The 19,963-nt window shown below is 41.5% G+C and overlaps 1 protein-coding gene across 1 annotated transcript in view; it reads right to left on the minus strand.

Annotated features, from left to right (window-relative positions):
* The window catches only part of insra (insulin receptor a), a 65,458-nt gene that overhangs the window by 17,479 nt on the left and 28,016 nt on the right, over positions 1 to 19,963 (minus strand). The window contains exons 3-8 of the mRNA XM_033649751.2: positions 13,607 to 13,943; positions 9,027 to 9,166; positions 8,143 to 8,287; positions 7,562 to 7,776; positions 5,728 to 5,854; positions 4,700 to 4,953 (exon numbers count right to left, since the gene is read on the minus strand). Of these exons, the coding sequence (XP_033505642.1) occupies positions 4,700 to 4,953; positions 5,728 to 5,854; positions 7,562 to 7,776; positions 8,143 to 8,287; positions 9,027 to 9,166; positions 13,607 to 13,943 (1,218 nt within the window). The remainder of the gene's footprint in view (positions 1 to 4,699; positions 4,954 to 5,727; positions 5,855 to 7,561; positions 7,777 to 8,142; positions 8,288 to 9,026; positions 9,167 to 13,606; positions 13,944 to 19,963) is intronic.

A 19,963-nucleotide genomic window follows, 5' to 3' on the forward strand; every position in this document is an offset into this window, starting at 1 on the left:
ATTTGCAACAACAGGACATGGACTCTGGCACAAAGTGTTTGTTGCTGGTGAGAAATAAATGGAGCTTAAAATGTATTTGGCAGCTTCATAACCACTGTTTCATGACAGACTGTTTTTTTGTTGCATTATACATCTAAATGTGTTTTATGAGCTTTCATTTGCAACAACGTGGGCAGCTGACAACAAAGTATGTCTACTGTGCTGCAGGTACAAAAACAGGTCACCAGCTTGTGGCATGAACACTGACTGGCATCGCCGTATATCTGATTGTCTAGTGAGCCGTCTTTTCAGGAGATGTATGAATCAGATTTTCGAGTGGGCGGCAAAATAAGACACACTTTTTTTTAATTCTAAAAGTGTCCTGGCCTGAAGTGGAGTTCTGAGAAGACAAATATATCGTTGAACAAAGTGTTGACGTTTGTACTTCATGAGAAAAGTTTGCAAGGAGGAGACTAAATGAGAGGAAGGAGAGGTGCGTGGGAATGTCAGACTGAACCCTAAGGAGGCACAGAGACCCGAGCTTGTGACTGTGTTGTCCCCGTTTCATGACGGTGTAACACACTCATCCGACTGCATTGTCAGACTACGTTTCACCAGCAACAGCTTATTTGTAATGACAGCTTTGCCCTTCTGACGAGGTATGCTGGTTAGACATGACACAGACCAGGAACCTGGAGCGGTTGCCAGACGGATAGAAAACAACCCTCTCTTGACACGGCTGGCTGACTGAGTGATGAATCTCTGCTGGGAGCCTGTTGCGTGTGAGCAGGGGATGTCATGTTTGATGCGGTTTATCAGGAAGAAAGAGCACATTGTGTAAAAGGAAGCCGGTTAGACGGGCCATCATGACTACAGCGAACTCAAACTGCACACGATGCACACAGTGGGTGGCAGAGTGCAATTAAGTACTGGGGAAGAGATTTATGATAGCTGCGTGACCGCCTGATGCAGACACCTTGCATGAGGTAGCGCCCCTTTGGTTGGTGGCACCCCAGGCAGATCGTGCCATCTGTCTTCCTATTCCCTGTTCTTGTGCCAAGGACATTTTGGCAGCTGCCACACTGACACACACAACACTGAGTCCACTAGTCAATGATAGTAACACTACAAGAAATGTGGATTCAAGACGACCCTAAAAATAGTTCACTCCTAGAACAGGAGATGAAATAGCCGTTTGCCTCTACAGGAACTTAATGACCTGTAACCTGGAGCTTCCCATATTCCAAACTTTTAATAGAGGCTAAAAGGTTTTGGTTTGAGGTTCAACCTTGTGTTTCCACTTTGTTTTACGAGCAAGAATATTTTCAATACTTCAGGGCCAGTTCTCATTTCCATGCTCTGTTTGGTAGGTTGGGCAGCGCAGTGGTGCAGCGGTTAACACTGTTGCCGTGGGTTTCCTCCTGATTCTCCGGCTTCCTCCCACAGTCCAAAGACATGCAGGTTAGGTTAACTGGTGACTCTAAATTGCCTGTAGGTGTGAGCGGGACTGGTTGTCTGTCTCTGTGTGTCTATCTGACAGCACTGTGATAGTCTGACGACCTGTCCAGACTTGAACCCTTTCACCCAGTGTCGGTTGGGATAGGCTCCCAACCAAATACAGTACAGGCCAAAAGTTTGGACACACCTTCTCATTCAATGCGTTTTCTTTATTTTCATGACTATTTACATTGTAGATTCTCACTGAAGGCATCAAAACTATGAATGAACACGTGGAGTTATGTACTTAACAAAAAAAGGTGAAATAACTGAAAACATGTTTTATATTCTAGTTTCTTCAAAATAGCCACCCTTTGCTCTGATTACTGCTTTGCACACTCTTGGCATTCTCTCCATGAGCTTCAAGAGGTAGTCACCTGAAATGGCTTTCCAACAGTCTTGAAGGAGTTCCCAGAGGTGTTTAGCACTTGTTGGCCCCTTTGCCTTCACTCTGCGGTCCAGCTCACCCCAAACCATCTCGATTGGGTTCAGGTCCGGTGACTGTGGAGGCCAGGTCATCTGCCGCAGCACTCCATCACTCTCCTTCTTAGTCAAATAGCCCTTACACAGCCTGGAGGTGTGTTTGGGGTCATTGTCCTGTTGAAAAATAAATGATCGTCCAACTAAACGCAAACCGGATGGGATGGCATGTCGCTGCAGGATGCTGTGGTAGCCATGCTGGTTCAGTGTGCCTTCAATTTTGAATAAATCCCCAACAGTGTCACCAGCAAAACACCCCCACACCATCACACCTCCTCCTCCATGCTTCACAGTGGGAACCAGGCATGTGGAATCCATCCGTTCACCTTTTCTGCATCTCACAAAGACACAGCGGTTGGAACCAAAGATCTCAAATTTGGACTCATCAGACCAAAGCACAGATTTCCACTGGTCTAATGTCCATTCCTTGTGTTTCTTGGCCCAAACAAATCTCTTCTGCTTGTTGCCTCTCCTTAGCAGTGGTTTCCTAGCAGCTATTTGACCATGAAGGCCTGATTGGCGCAGTCTCCTCTTAACAGTTGTTCTAGAGATGGGTCTGCTGCTAGAACTCTGTGTGGCATTCATCTGGTCTCTGATCTGAGCTGCTGTTAACTTGCGATTTCTGAGGCTGGTGACTCGGATGAATTTATCTTCAGAAGCAGAGGTGACTCTTGGTCTTCCTTTCCTGGGTCGGTCCTCATGTGTGCCAGTTTCGTTGTAGCGCTTGATGGTTTTTGCGACTCCACTTGGGGACACATTTAAAGTTTTTGCAATTTTCCGGACTGACTGACCTTCATTTCTTAAAGTAATGATGGCCACTTGTTTTTCTTTAGTTAGCTGATTGGTTCTTGCCATAATATGAATTTTAACAGTTGTCCAATAGGGCTGTCGGCTGTGTATTAACCTGACTTCTGCACAACACAACTGATGGTCCCAACCCCATTGATAAAGCAAGAAATTCCACTAATTAACCCTGATAAGGCACACCTGTGAAGTGGAAACCATTTCAGGTGACTACCTCTTGAAGCTCATGGAGAGAATGCCAAGAGTGTGCAAAGCAGTAATCAGAGCAAAGGGTGGCTATTTTGAAGAAACTAGAATATAAAACATGTTTTCAGTTATTTCACCTTTTTTTGTTAAGTACATAACTCCACATGTGTTCATTCATAGTTTTGATGCCTTCAGTGAAAATCTATAATGTAAATAGTCATGAAAATAAAGAAAACGCATTGAATGAGAAGGTGTGTCCAAACTTTTGGCCTGTACTGTATATATATATATATATATACATATATATATATATATATATATATATATATATATATATATATATATATATATTTGGTAGGTGAGTGCAGTCGTGGGACAGATGATAAGGGATTAAGTGTGGCAAATATTGATATTATATTTACACGTAATGTACTTTAAAACATCAATATCGATGGATTAATGGAAGGGCTGCTACTTGATTCTCTCTTGAATCAGAAGACGGGGATGTGCAGGGGAATTTTCGTTGCACTGTACTGCTACATACATAATGGGAAACTTCTGTATTTTTCAACCTGGACCCTATTTTCCCACGTTTTTGTGTCTAATTGACTAATGGAGAAGACAATTTTTGGAACTAGTCCAGTATTTTGTGAGAATGCTATAGCTGGCAGCTGCGAAACAGTCCGGGCATGTTCGCACCGTCAATGTATGTCCACTAAAAGTTCTTGGTGGGTTTTTTTCACTAGCAGCTGAGATTGATATTATAAGTGTCTGACAAAGAAATAAAACATTTTTCTATACTTTTCGTTGGTCTGTTTATTATTGTGTGTTACGTGTCTCACTCAAGAAGAAGTCTTGTTCGGAAATCGTGCATTAAGTGACTTGCTTCTAGAAAAACAAGGGTAGAAAGGTTAGTGAGATTTGGAGATAGGAGAGTGCCAGGAAGAGTTGTGTTTCAGTACAGAAAGCGTAACTTAGTGTTATCTAAAAGATTTTCAATGTTATGACTAAACTTTTTGTTTTTTCTTTCGACGATGTGAAAAGTTCAAAACATTTCAAAATGAGACTTCTCCTTGAGTGAGACTTGGTTAAACACAAAAACTAACAGACTGGATCACCAAAAGGTGACGAAAAATGTTTAATTCCTTGTCAGACACAAAAACAGGCACTTTTAGTGAACGTTCACGATGGTTCATTATTGCCCCGAGTGCTTACAATGCAGTTTGTTTCATGACCGCAGGTCTCACTCTCAATATTGGACCAATTTCAGAAATTGTTCTTCCTGACACAAAAACCTTTGAATACAGAGTCCAGGATGAAAAATACCGAAGACTTTAAGACTGAAACATGCTTCTCCGGCCAGCACATCAGCACAGGTGTTTCCTTTATACTTGTGCAAAAATAAAAATAAAATACAGTGTATAAAAATATACAGTATAACTGACAAGACAAAGTCACTATAAAATGTCAGGTATTTTGAATTAGAGTATCACCTGTATACTGAAACTTACTTCCATACAATGTTTTGTGTTTTTGCGAACATTTCCTAGCAGTCATGAATTGCATTTTATGCCCCTGAGAATACCTTGAACTTCTTACTACCACCTCCTGAGAGTCCTAAGGCAGACTGATTGCAAATTCAAAACAACATTGTGTATAAATATTTAATATAGAGATTTTATTAAATCATATAGATTTTTTTTTTTTTTTTACTAAAGAGCCAGTGAACAACACAAATGTAACTCTGTCTTACTGGTGGCGTTTGTGCGAACATAGATGATTTCGCTCTTGGCTCCGTGGACCTGATGCTCGTCAGAGGCTGAGAGCTGGGTTTTCACCATAATGGCGTACTGCGTCCAGGGCTTCAGTGGCAGGATGAGATGACCCGGCTCGAACTGTTCTTTGTCCCCCTCTGTGGCTCGACGCGGAGGGTCCACATCAGCAATCACCCAGCTGTTGGAGCCACAGGCATCCTGCCCGTCAAACTCGGTTACGTTCTGAAAGGGTCTATTGTGGGGGGAATTCAATAACAGTGAATGAATGAAAAACTTGTTATTTTATGTAGGCCTAAATTGTGTTCCAGTTGAGAGAGGATATTCAGTTTGATGTTTTACAGCAATTTATCATTGTCTCTACCTGACTAGTCAGTAAAGGATAGGAGCCTTGCAAAACATCAGAGGCCAGAGAGACCCCCAAAATTATCTGCTTCTTCAAAAGGAAGATATGCCAAGATATCATCCTGATTATATATACACTTTTTCATAAAATCTGATTCATACAAACAAGAACAGACTAATTATCTTTTCAAATGAATTCAAACACAACCCATACAATCTAACTGTAAATTATATGAATGTTTATTTCACTCGTCGTGCCTCACTGAAGCCGACAGGTGACATTAGTTGTCATTATAACGTTACTGCGGGCAGTTGCTTTTTGAATAGACAGCAAACAACCTGATCTTTATACACAAATTTTCCACCTATGGTGTTGAATCTAAAATGTTTTCTCACATTAGCTCTCAGTCAGTCTGGTGTCATGATTTGAAGACACGTCAATTTCAGACATTTATGTTATACAGTATAATATATGATATATTCTATGTTTGCTCTGCAAGTGTTTTAAATGAGTTAGTAAAGCAGGAAATCACATTACCACTATATCAAACTGATCTATATGCCTCTATTCATCTTTATCTTTGAGTACTTAAGCAGCTGAAAACAGTATTTGTCTGGCATAGCTCCAAGTGTGATTGTGAGTGATGGTTGTAGATTCACTTACGCTTCTTTGTAGAGCACCATGAAGCCCAGCAGGTCTCTGAAGTCTGGCGGCCAGAAGGCTTCCCACTTAACCATTATTTTATCACTCATGGTTCGAATCTGGGTAAACTTCAACACATGGTTCTCACCTGAGGGAAGAAAGACAGTCATCAGTTAAAGGCAATAAAAAGTTCAAAGTAAGTTAAGATATTATGTAAATTTTTAAATCTCTGATACAGCGAGATATTAGTCAAGAAACATCTGGATTTGCTGATTTAGTATGAAATATCCCTGATGTGCTGGAGCAGCAGTCCACCTCCACCTACTCAATCATTTTAAGTAGATTAAGTAAAGATAAGACCAGAGATTTAAAAGTCTGACACTGTGGGTCCTCCCTCAGACAAAAGTGAGACAACTGCGCCAAATCTTAGTCCCCTGATCCCGATCTCGGTTACTAGCAAGTGACGTATCCCAAATAATGAAGCATCCCATCCCCCTCCATCTTCTCCTCTTTACTGCCTCTCTTTACTGCCTCTATCTTATGTCAGACTAATAAAAGAGACAAAACAAAAAACAAAAGAGAGACTATCCCCTTGTCTTAATCTATAAGGAAGCACAGTGAACTCATCCCTGCACCATCTCTTAACCTGAATCAAACATGGGGTAAAGCTGGGATAGGCAGTTTTATTTTGGTGTCACTGGGCAAATATCCCATAATAACCTCTCAATATGTTGTAATTCAAGCAGACTGAGGACACACTAGACTTCCGCACGTCCTCTAGACTCTGATTGCAGGCTTTAGAAAATCTAGGCTGGTAAAGGGGACTTTGGCCAATCACAGGTCATGTCAGAGAGAGGGCCTTCCTATTGGCTGTTTTATGAACGCAGATGCATCTGCACTGCTTCTGATGGTGAAAACCTGGTTCGATGACAACAAAATCAAGGAGGACAGACCTATCAAAAAGAAAGTCGAAAAGAGATTGTGACAATAAACAAAATAAAATGAGTTAATATCAGGAAGCATTTCAGAGATAGAGAGAAAAAGTTTCTACTACTGTAGCCTTCTGCTAACTGGAGTCAGCAGCTCACGGCTGCAGCTTCAACTTCATGTTTAAGCAGTGCCTTGTATCACCGTATGTCATCTCAAAGGGATTTACAGGCATGGACCTTCAGTTAGCAGAAAGCTATGACTCCCCGCTAGATCAGGGAACTTTCTGTTGCTTCCTCTACACAGGTTAGACCCAGCACCAGCTCACTGTGACACCCAAAGCTTGGGAGGGTTTGCACTGGATGATTTCGATGTGCTACAACAGCTGACTTAAGTACGGCCTCCAGAGCTACTGCCCACTCTCCTACCAGCGAAGTAGTCCACAGCAGCAGGGAGCGAAACAGCAGGACGCTAGCTACCAAATTTACACTCATTTACAGTCTTATAAACAGAGAGAGAGCGGAACAGGGAGAGGCTGAGTGAACGCACTGCACGCAACTCTACAAAGCCAGTGGTCGTCTGGTGGGAGGGGCTGAGGACAGAGAGGAGAGAGCTGCTGTTTTTACCCCTTTTCCAGAAAACCGCCCACCCCAGCTTTAAGATGTAAGGGACAAAAATAGTACAATACATCTGTCACTGTGTTACCATGTTAACAGTTTTTGGCTCTTTGCTCTGTTGGTTGTTCCCTGTTAATCTGTGTCAGTGATTGGTCTGCTGGAAGACATTTGCAAACATAGAGGAACAGGAAATGACCATTACAACAATAATATGACTATGTTTGCGCCTGTACCAGGGCCAACTCTTATGTTTTCCGTTGCCATAGTAACCTGTGCAACAACTGTCATGTCTTTAGAGCAGAGGTCCTTACATGAAGCCTGGTCTCCATTGGTCTTGGAGGCGATGTCATTCTTGACTTGCCGCTCTTTGGTCCCTGTCACCTCCTCCATCTTGCGAATCTCAGACATGCAGAGTTTGGAGTTGTAGTGGAAAAACATGCGTCCCTGGAGGATGGTCAGCTTGTGTTTGGACCAGTCCCAAAGCTGCCGCAGGTTCTGGTTGTCCAGGGCATAAAATGAATAATTCCTGGAAAAGAACACACAAGATTACATGAAACATATTTCTTTTTTCTTCACGATACAAATGACATTTCATCTGGGGATATCATGAAAGAGAAACCTGAGTAGAGAAGTATTTCAGCATGGTTAGTCTACAATTTGCATCATATGCCTATCCTTTGCCATTTCTACTGTAAGTGTAGCCCATTGTGCTACAAGCGTCTTCCACCTCATCTGAATGAGGCCTCATATATGATTTGGGAACGTCTAACCAAAAACAGTTACCACAGAAAGACATTTTGAAAAGGTCAGTCCTTCCGCTTTTAACTCATAATTACAGGAGGAGGCTCTGACATGGCGAAGATGAGACGAGGCACAGAAGATGGAGTCTCACCCGATTTCCTGTTCCTCTCCACGAATAACACGGAGTTTGCGGAAAAAAGAAAGGGATACGAGGGCGTATGAACGTCGCACTGTCAGGTAGCCAGTGATCTCCTCCAGCTGGCCCAGGCTGGCTTCCAGTTCAGCTGCTATGTTGTCTACAGAAAAACCAAAAGACACAAGCCTTGAAGTCACTTCTGATTCTCCAGCATGCTCAGTACAAAAGCTCCCCGGCAGCTGCGCTTTGGCAACAAACAGTGCTCTGCTGTGTTTTCAATTTTGGTTTCATCTTTTTTCTTTTAAATCAAAGTCTTCTTTTATTTGCAAAATATAAATAATACATTTCCCCTCTTTTGGCTGTGCGGACACGAACATAATTATTTGCAGTCCATTATCAACTTTCATATTTTCATAGCTAAATTTAAAATGCACAGGCATAAAAGTCATTCTTTCGAATAATCTGGAAATCATGCACTGACATTTTTTTCTTTGGACAGAATGATTGGAAATGTGTGTTTTATCTTAATGTGCATGTTCAATGTTTAAAAGATTAAATTAAAATACAGTCTTAAAAAATGCACAAGTGTATATTCTGTCAATCTACACCGAGTTCACTATACTAAGCTCTTATAAAGATGACACGTTTCTTGCATTCTTTAACCCACATAAAGCTCATTACCATCGTGCCAACATACAGAATACTAATATATACCATCTCATTTCCTTTTTGCATTTCAAACTTTATCTTATTCATTTTAAATTTCTGTTGTTGTTTCTTTGTGTGTTCTTTCGATGTAATTTCCTGGTTTGTGCAGCATCATCGTCGCTTTGTTGTTGTTTTCTGTTGGTGTGCTGATACTGTAATCTCTTTCCACCGAACAAACCGCAGATACTCACTTCCTCCACGCAGGTTGATGACCAGGCTCCCGTTGAGAACAGTGCAGCCTCTTAGATCCTGGGCAGCTGTTACAGAGTCCACAGTTTTCAGACCCATACATACCTTGGGACAAAGCCCTGCACATGGAGTGCAGTTGAGGCTGCGGAACAAAGGGGGGAAAAAACCAGATTAGAAAAATATTTCAAGACAGTGTGTGCATGTTAACAGTGTGTGCTATGAATTACATCTTGGAGATATGTTTGGAAGTACATGGCTGTCTCTTTCCACCTTCTTTATGATTCTCTGTAACAGAAATACCAGAACCTTAAACATCTGGCTCTTTAGCTGCTAAATGCTCCACAATGTTCACCAGCTCATAGCTAACTTTGGGCCTGTAGTGCTGGGAAGGTACAGTCTAAAAACTGTTAAAATGAATGGAGGGAAAATCATAGTTTCAATTGTAGCATTGTATGATTTACATTAATCCTTCAATAAGAAAGTTTTAAAATGTAAAAAACAGCTGCCTGTTGCAGCAAAATGCACTGATGAGAGCAGTGAAATTGAACCAAAATAGTTAAGTTGCAGACAAGACAGCAAAACAATTCACACAACAGAGTCAGGGGGGAAAAGCCTCTGTAGATTCATGCAACCTTTTTTAAATTTCATCTATTCTATAATTATTGATTATAGTTGCTTTAAATAAGTTCTTAGCTGCACTGTATACATGACAAAAACACTTAAAGTGAAGCTTTACTCAACTGTTCTTTTGAAATACCCTGAAAATGAACTCACCCCAACCCTTCACCTTAGCAACGGAGTTAAACAACATGGCTTACATAATGTTTTCATAACAGGTCTGTTCTCATAAAGGAGATATGGTCATGGCTTTGTGCGTCAACCATATTAACCTATTTCCTGAAAAAAGCCGTCTGTACAATCCCCACACTCATAGTGTGGCGAGTGCAGACTTTGATGAGGTAAAATCCAAAGTGCGCAGCAACCTCTGCAGCCTCTCAGATTCACACAGCAGGGCGAACAGGTATCTTTAAGCTGAGACAGTGCTGCACAGAACGTTTTTATGAAGGTTTCAAATTGAGGGTTGAAGGCGAGGATTAGACAAATGACAGGGTGTTTACTCTGGCCCATTGTCTTGATTGTGTTCAAAGTATTTTTTGCCGCTGGCTGGTTTATGAGGTGAGAATGCCTTTGTTTAGTAACAGTTGAGTAAGCTGGCAGGACATTTACAGAAGTATGTGGCATTTCTTTTGTGTATGCCAAAACAACAAAGGCTGGTGGCAGCTAAAGTACTACGGATTTCATGGCACTGCACGTCTAGTCTACAAAGCACAAAATCATGGGAAATACAAAGTGGAGGCACGTGTAAATGAGATTAATGACAACTTTCAACAACAAGACAAACTGCCCATGTGACACAAAGGCTCAAAAGCCGAACACAACAGATAAACTAGCGGAAAAGTGCGCCTGTGCCTTGCAAATAAAAGAAGGTTGTGGGCATCGCTTGTTTTATCTGGCTCATAACTCTCCTGATCTCTATCTTGACCTTTTTCCCTCTCTAGTGCCACATCTGCACTTTCAGCCTAGACACTCATAACGCCTTGGAGTACACCGCTTATCCACAAAGCACTTTCATTTCCACAGCTTAGTTTGAAGCCAGCGACAGGAGAGAGATGCCAAAAAGAAGAGATGGGCCATAAGGGGAACAGAAAGGGAGCTAAAGTGAAAAGGCTGACATATGAGCACAGCAGGGTTCACCACAGGTCAACTCTAGCCTAGAGGTTTAGATGAGATTGTTGGTCACCTGGCAAGAAGTGCTCAAATCTGCACATTGAGAAGCTCCTTTTGATAAAATCTGGTCACGCACTATTGCAAAGACTTGAGCTGTTAACATGCAAGCTAAACCTGTGCAAAGTATTTACAATACTTCGTATGTTGAGCATATAACAGCACTTGACACTAACAAGCTTTCAGCTGAAATGCACTAGTGTTTTTTGCCCTATTAAGCTTTATTCTAATTTGCCTATATTTATTTGGTCATTACCACAGATTATATTGTTGCAACTTTATGACTGCTGCAAAAACATATCACTGAGGACAATATATCAAAAAATGTTGTTGTACTACAAGATTATCTGTATACAGTATGTCATATCAGAATATCGTTAAGCCTTTTTATAGACCAGAAGGTATGCCATCTAAAAAGGCAATTGATCGACTGATCCCAAATTATGACAAAACACCTTTTAAAAACCTCACGCGGTTTGTATTAATTAAGATTATCTAGGGAAAAAAAACACCAAGGAAAAACATCACAAACCTAAGTAAAAAGTCGATCATTTTTTTGCCGAGTGTCTTTTTATTGTCTGATGAAGAGCTGCACAGCTTGGAACATTTTACTGAAGTGATAATAAATCAAGTTAAATGAAGCTTCTCGGTTCTTGTCACCGTGTCTGCTCAAGACATACGCAAATCTGGATGCGCATGCCTTCCTTTTCTGATTCAAAACTTTGGCTGTGAACCAGAGGTCGACTGCTGGTGGATTTTTAAAGGCCGATATAGTAACAATAATTTGGAGCGGGAAAAGCTGAAAGCTGATTGATCTGCCAATATCAACCCCGACTATGTATGACAATTACTTCTGAATATTTCGTAACTGACATTTTACAGGGATGAAAAAAAAAAAAAAAAAAAAAAAAATCGAATGTAATTTTGGACAAGACACTTTAGAGTAGAGTAATTTTCTTTTTTCAAAATACTCTAAATATTTTCTCAATTATTCATAAAACATATAAAAAGTCTAGGTCAAAACCTTGTAGGCCTATTTGGCGGGGCCGTGTATGAAACGCGGGAGGGCTTTTATTTGAAACAAGTGCTTTTAATTTAAAACAGGAAGTTGCATCACTCACTCAGTCATGGACTCACAGACTTTTAGTGCTGTAGTGTGGAACCACTGTTGCAACCAACAACAAAATTCATGTAATTACACGCTAAAATGAAGAACAATACACTCAGACACACGCCCACAGCAGAAGTGACCTGCTTTGATTGGAGCTGTCTACACTGGTCAAGGTCCTTTTTGCGTGATTTAATGCAACCCTGCTCTCTTCAGGAAGGTGATGAATGTCCCCATGTGACTGGTGAAGGTTGTGCAGCCATTGGCCACTATCTGAGCCAAGATCCAACAGTCACAATAGTCTGTAAAATGCCCTTTTAGCGCCGATTCACTGGCCAAACCAATAAATCAGTCAACCTCTAATCTGAACAGTTAAAAGAAAATCAGCAGCACTCTTCTGTCATAACAATGTCTGGGGTGCACCTGAGCAAGGCACTTCACCCTCATCTGCTCCAGTGGAGCTGGATCTTGCTCACAGAGTCCCACTAGAAACCTCTCAGGTGAGAATGTACAGTATGTAACTCCACAAAAGTGAAGCTGCGTGCTGTTTGAACAGAGATTCGGTGCTTGGCAAATCCTCTGTGGATAAATAAAGGTTAAACACACATGACTTTTTCTTGTCATCATTGTTGTCAGTGACAGACTGTCTGGACTACGCTGCTACAGTTGCTTGGCAGAAAAACTCTTTATCTCTCCACAGTCAGCCAAAGGAGTCAAGGCCCGGCACCCCTCTCTCCCCTGGTGTTAAAATGCCACCAAGTCAACTACCCAGTCATGCTGTAACAGAAGACAACAAGTCTTGAAAGATCCAGCTGCGTTCTCAACCTCTGTCACAGCAGAATGATTAGAGCTGTCTGCCGGACTGTCTTACAGGCGCGCCCACACTAATCAACAGCCCTGTCACGGTCAATGAAGGTGTCAAACAGGGTGGCGATAAAGGTTACCAGCAGGTCAGGACAAGTACAACGCCCTTCTTTAGAGAAGGAAGTCTGTACAGATGTAGCAACGAAGATACAAGCACAACAAGTAGTAAATTACAGACGTAGGGAAAAGGGAAAAAACACTTCACGTCTAACTGTCTGTGCCTACAGGTCGCACACTGCAATGCAGACACCAGCGGTTGGTAAACAACCATCAATTTAGTGCTGCGAGTGAGCCAAGGGGGAAAAAAAAAAGCAGTGGATGGCTACCGAGTCAAAATCAGAAACATAGATTTGCCAGGTTTCCTACTGTGTTGCACCACTTTGACCCAGCAGCCTGCTGTCTCACATGCACGCAAAAAAGAGGTGTGTGTATGTGTGTGCGTGTGTGTGTGTGTGTACAAATACAGAGTGCTTTCTGAGTTCATCAGGAGGACCTTCAGTTCCTGCACTGTCACAAACACAAACACAGTGACAAGAGTCAAACCAAGGCAGGAAACTTTTTTAAATTTTCCACTGCATTTGTTTACTTATCTTTCTCTCTTTTACATTAGGGTATGTTGCTGTTGTTATTGTTGCTGAGATTTCTGCTGTGGTATTATTCATTTTTATTGGACACCCTTTTAGTATAATTGGCTGTTCTATCAAAGATAGCTGTGTTCGTGAATGTGTGTGTATACATGCAGAATATTAACCCAACTTCACTGATCACACATCGTTCCATTCAACCCATCAAGAGCCCATCAGACCGACATGAGTGTCCACTTACGAGGAGGAGTTGACGGTCGTGTAGCCGGAGGGACACTCAGGGATGCAGGCACCGTTGTGGATGACGTACTCGTGGCAGTCGGGGCTCTTGCTGTGCTCCTTCTCCCGCTTGCATTTGTTGTGGAGATCCTGGCAGAAGGCGAAAGAGACACAGCGCCAGCCCTTGTACGTGAAGTGGTTTTCGGGGCACCGCTCCACACATTTGTCCTCATACTGGAGGCCGCGGCAGGCCACGCAGTGACCGGCTGAGTGAGGCTTCAAGCAGCCACCCAGGCACTGGTCGTGGCAGCACTGGTCGTCCTTGGTGCAGGCTCGATGTTTGCACTGAACAGGGCACACTGCAGGTGAGAGAGTGACAACAGAGTTAGTAAAGCAAAGGTGAGACAAGTTAAAGAAAAAGGTTACTTGGTCAATTCGTAATATGTAAAGTTTTTAATGTGTGCTGCAGGAAGAGAGTCACAGGAAACAGAAACTGATCAGCATTCAAACACCCACGCAATATTTCACTTCCCCAATGTGACTGGGGTGATTTTAATCTTTAATGACTGTATATCTTTATATCTCCAACTCCACAGATATCTCTCATGGTCACAGTGAAATCCCTCGTCACTGAAAGAGCCAGCAGCCCAGAGGACCATCTGTCACTGGCCAACAAGCATGTTGAATACAAACAGTGGGGATCCAACACTAGCTGACAAAGGACAGACACTTCTACAGAAGGTTGGGTGAAAGTGAGACGGGAGGGGGGACTGGCATTCAAGCATTAAGTATTTTGTAAGTGAGACACGTGCAAGATGTCTTTGCTGGGTTTCTCTTGCACTCGTCCACAGGCTCTTAAGCGCATTTCATGTGTGAATGTACGACTATAAAATGTTGTTAATGTAAATGTCACTTCCTTTTTTGTGCTGTGAAGGGTTTGTTTAAAAATAAAAAAATCTTGTAGCACCCTTAGCCTGTCAACTATGGAACTACTCACTATGATTGATGTAGATATATCACAACATCTGTTCAGATAAGGCAAATCACACATCAAGCGTCAGGTTGACTCGTGCTGAAAACCATTGCTCAATTAACTGACAGACAGAAAATTAATAAGCAATGAATGTGTCAGTGGATTTATCATTCATCAAGCAAAAAATGGCAAAAAGTCACTGGTTCCAGTTTCATGAAATTGCACTTCTCTGTATTACATAATGAAAAATTCAATACTTTTAGGTTTTGGATTCTAAAGCCAGCCTTACGCCAAATGACTTTTCAAGCATTTTCACTGTTGCAGACAAATTTTCAGTGTCTGAATAAAGTCCTGAGAGTTCTACCTCAGTTGGTGAGTGCTCCTGTGATCGCGATCATTTGGTGTAAGTTGGTCGTAAAACTCTTAATTCTGTCTTTTTCTTGTCTTGATGTTCTGACAAAATCAAGCATGTTCAATTTATCATACATTTTTAGACCTGGATCATGCAAGTACTGGTGTTCAGTGACTTTAAAATTGTCCACAACCAATAGCTGTGCTCTCTTAGCACCATACAAGACGCAACAAACCAGACAGACAGTAGACACTGAGGGGAATTCTGAGAGGCGCAAGAACGTGAACAAGTCTCAGGTCTCTTGTATGGTGGTAAAGGAGGAGAAAGTTGTTAGTAGTTGTGGAGTGAAGAAGAGTCAGTGTTGAATTCGGTGTGTATCTGATCTGATTTATCCCTCATTCCCATGATTTCCTTACACTAAGAAGGTAACTAACAAAGGCTGGCAGTGAGTTGAGGCAAAAGAAACCAATATGTAAGGTTTCTACACAAATACAGTCTCTTTATGGATTATATAGATGCTAAATTGACAAATATCCAAATTGTTCCTAGAGTCATGTGTTTTTGCAGGCAAGCTGTACATCATATTTCTTAAAGGGTGTTTGGCGTAATATTTTCCACTGGAACAGGATGGAAATAATTTCAAAAGGAATCTAGTCTAGTAATAGTTTAATAGTGACTCTGCAGGATCCCTAGTGTTTGCAAAATCTTTTAGTCTGTGACTAAAAAGTCACATCATCTCTTTTGTGAGAGGGTGTCAGACTTAAGACTTTTTAAAGTCTTTTCAAAGTCTTCTGGTGCATGGTAAGTGTTAGCTGGACAAGACAAGGCAGATGAAGTTGTCACTTTGGGTTCTGGGCAAGTGTGATGAACAGTTTTCATTATTTTATGTCACTTAAAAGTTGAAAGATTAATGGAGGAAGCACTACAATGGCACCTGATAAGTATCGATGCATCGCTGAGCCCTTGGCCATAGTAAAAACAAGCCCCAAATCATCTATAGTAGGCGAACAAAACCAATGCACAGGCCTCTTTCTAGCAGCAGGACCTACACAGGCTTTCTGTGAGCAGGTAGAAGAAATAAACACTGACAGAAAGATACAGTGTCCTGACAGTCGCACAAACACATGCTGATGTTCAGAGATGTTTTTTGGGGCGTAAACACGATCATCTAAGGACAGAGACAAGTCTGTAGGCTGGCTGTTTGTGCATACGTCTGCATGTGTGTGTGTGTGCCTGTAAATCAGCCCGTTTCATAACATTCGACTCTCAGGATTGGCAGATGTGGGTGTGTGAGTACATGCACCGCAGTTGGTGTGTGTGTGTGTTGTTATCTCAGCGTAGGTGTGAGGACAAGTGTGCAAGGATGGATGGAGGCTTCTCAGAGGTAAATACAGCTGACTGACCTGCCTGCTGAGATTAGCTTCTCATCCACAAGAGCCACATTAAGACTGTTGGACAGCAGGGGAGATAATGAGTCTCTTAGGTTAGGGGCAGGTTACAGGTCAGACCGTAAAGTATGTGTGTCTTTTACGGGTCTGGACTAATATTGAGTCACAAAACTAAGAAGGGAGAGTTGGGTGATGCAATTCCCATTACAGGAGCAATTTATCTCAATAGTCTGTTCCTCTTAACTAGCTTTCTATTGTTGAGCAAATGTCCAAAAAACTGCTTGGTTTCATTAGTGTCACGAGGTCAGCCCTTAAATGAACAAAACATGGACACCCTGTCCTCTTACATTCACAGAGGTAAGCTCTTGAAGCTCATGAAGAGCGTGTGTTTGGGGCGGGCAGCAGCAACATGAGAATGGCAGTGTGAGGGGGGAAGCTAAAGGGGGCATGGTGCTAGGAAAACAAATGATATAACCACCTTTTATCTACGTCAGCCTGTCCGTCTAAATAATCTATTCTGCCGTGGGATTTACAAAGAGCACTGATGATGATTTCCACACTGACGAGCAAAAATGTCCTCTTGGTACTATGTTTTCCTGATAGTTTATTTCAAAACTGCCCTTAAACTTCCCCTCAAATGTATGTACGCACATGCACTCGCACACATACACACACACATATACACAAAAGCTCTGCTGTCTGCTCACACTGACTCCTGATCCTCCAGCTGGGCTCCATGTCGCAGCACAGGCCCAGCAGCAGATCCACCCTCAGCCTTAGCCAATGTGTTGGCTAGCTGTAGAAGCTAGCCATTCAAATGGCCTCTCCCATCTCCAAGGAAGACAGGCACAGTTTAACCCTTTGTGTCCCTCTCTCTTCCCTCCCAGCCAGTCAGACAGCAGTAGGAGCAATGGGAGGTATGCAAAGAAATTACGCGAGAGCCACATAGTAACAGGCTGGAACTGCTCTGCTCTGCTCTTTATGTCTTCTCACTACCACAAATCGGCTGCTCTTCTACCAATCTAAAGCACAACTGGTTCTTATTAAGTACTTCTGATTTCTTTTTTCTTTTCTGTCATGCACATAAATCTTGTCAGTGGGAAAAACACAGTGCTCCGGGACAATCTCTCTATTCTTTCAATTCCTTGTTGAGAGAAACGTGGTGCAGTAGCGAATGGGTTCAAACTCGTGCGCATGTTAGTTTTGTGCCAAGCAGCTCAGTGCCTCGGGTGATGCATTGTGTCTTGTCTGTCACGTCCACAACTTAGGAGTTTTTACAGACTTCAACAGCCTGGGAACTGAAAAATCTCCATCCAGACTGAAATATCTGTTCAAAACAAAATCAATCCTCCTTCAACAAACTGACAGCCATAAGCTAAAGATAAAGATTTCCACTTTTTGTTTGTATTTTTTGACCAATCCAGAACATTTTTGAATGATGTACGGTTACTGCTGTCTGGTGTTTGAATGAGATCCATTAAATGTTGCAGCATGTTGCAATGTTGAAATTATAATTCAGTAATAAAGTTGACTTCCAATGAAGACAAACCACACAGTCTTGATACAAAACACTGCATAAAAGCTGAAACAATCAGGCCATTAACTGATTAGTTGATTGACGTACAAATTAATCAGTGACAACGCTCACAATCTTTTATGCATTTCTGGTGTATAATAATCAAACATCTCAAATAATTATTGGTTCCAGCTTCTCAAATTTGAATATTTGCTTCTTTTTAAATTATATATTATGTAATAATATTAAATAAAATATCTCTGGGTTTTGGTTGGACAAAACAAGAAGAGTTAATCTTGAACTCTCAGACCTTGTGATGGGCGTTTTTCAATTTTTTGATATTTCTTCAACTAAACAATTTTGAAGACTCATCAGAAAATATATGATCAGATTAGTGGATAATATTATTTTTTAATCTGCAGCTCTACATTGTTTCTTCTTTAGGTTTAAATTAAAGTTGAAACGACTGGTCAGTTAATCGATTGGTCAACAGACAAGAAAATTTGTTGGTAACTATTTTGATAATCAGTTAATCACTTTAGTTGTATGAGTATGAATGTCAAACTTAATCTGGTCCCAGCTTCTCCAACATGAGGATTTACTGCTTTTCTATGTGTATATAATTTTAAATAGATCGATTTTGAACTTGCTGGTTGGACAAAACATTCAAAGACATTCTCAGAAGTTGTGATGGCCATTTTTCTTTTTGTTTGTTTGACATTTCAATTGAGTAGATTATAACTAATGATGAAAATACTTGCAGGGCTGCACAAAATATTTTTTATTGTCATCGCAATGTCAACTTGCGCAATAAACACATTGCGAAAGACTGCAATGTTGCACTAAGGCATTTTGTGAGTGAGATGAAAGAGTATCGCTAAAAAAATGGACTAATTTAACTATCATTCGTTTTTTTTTAATTGGTGCCCTTTTTAAGTTCAGTGTTTAACTTGTTTGATCAAAGAAGGTTTAAAATTTTTGCCTCTTTCATTGCTTTAATTTAACAAGCACGTGTATTTTAGCAGTACACTGAAAACTGAGTACACTTTAATATCTGTTTATTTATCATCAGTAATCTCTTTATTGTTATTGCATATTGTATATTTTACCTATATTGTGCAGCCCTAAATACTTACCCATTGCAACAAGTTAAAAGTTAAACATCTTAAGTTTGTTTTTAATCAGAGGCACCAGTGGATGCAGACTTTCAGGGGGGAAAAAAACACAAGGGTTAATGTGGGTCAGTCAATTTCGGTGACTGATGTCAAGCTTCTGACATGCGCTGAGCGGCAATCACTTTCATGAAGCACCAAAACAAACCACTCACTGTCCAAAAGATTTTTACAGTCCACTTTGCCAGCAGCTGACCTGGCCATGTCTGCATAGTTGAAATCAATGCTGGTAGTTGATCCTAAATTAGCGGTATCATTCACTATCAGACATCATAGAGGCTTTTATAGTATCAACAACAGTGGCCACACTGAAGGCAATAGACTTGTTTCTTGTGTGCTTGTCAAAAATGTTTTCAAGGTCGAGACCCTGAGGACCTTTGAGAGTGGGGCCACCCCAAGCCATCTTTGATCTCCCGGAGCGAGAAGAACGCTGAGGGGACTGTTCAGGGGAGTTTGTGATTCTTTCCTTAAAGCATGCAAATCTCTAAATACAAGCCCAGTTTCTTTATTATCATTATAGACCCTTCAAGCGAGCGCCCTTCACGAGGAACAGAGGTCTTTTCTCAGTGTGTCAATTAGTTATGCTCAGCTTGAGTTTGCTGTTGTCAGCATCTCTACTACTTATCTTCCATTTGGACAGAGTAGAATCACCTGTCACCTGACAACAATAAATCAATGGGGTTTTTGGGAGACAAGTGCTGGGTAGGCAGTTGGACTTAGGACTGTTTACGACTTGGCTACATCTTTTTTTTAAAAAAAGTATTGAGGCTGAATGTGTGTATCGCCTCTTGTGTCTGAACTCCTTATCCGTATTACTCTGGCACACTGGTCAGGGCCTGTCTGATCTCTTGTCATGCGGTTTGTGCAAAGTGCAGCAGGATCACATGAAGGCCAGGGAATAATGGTGCAGAAATGCCTGGCGCTTTATCTCATCAGCGGAGGTTTCACTGGGATGAGGGGGGGGCAGAGCCACACAAT

The sequence above is a fragment of the Epinephelus lanceolatus genome, chromosome 12 (assembly GCF_041903045.1).
Source record: "Epinephelus lanceolatus isolate andai-2023 chromosome 12, ASM4190304v1, whole genome shotgun sequence".
In the NCBI taxonomy this organism is placed as follows: domain Eukaryota; kingdom Metazoa; phylum Chordata; class Actinopteri; order Perciformes; family Serranidae; genus Epinephelus; species Epinephelus lanceolatus.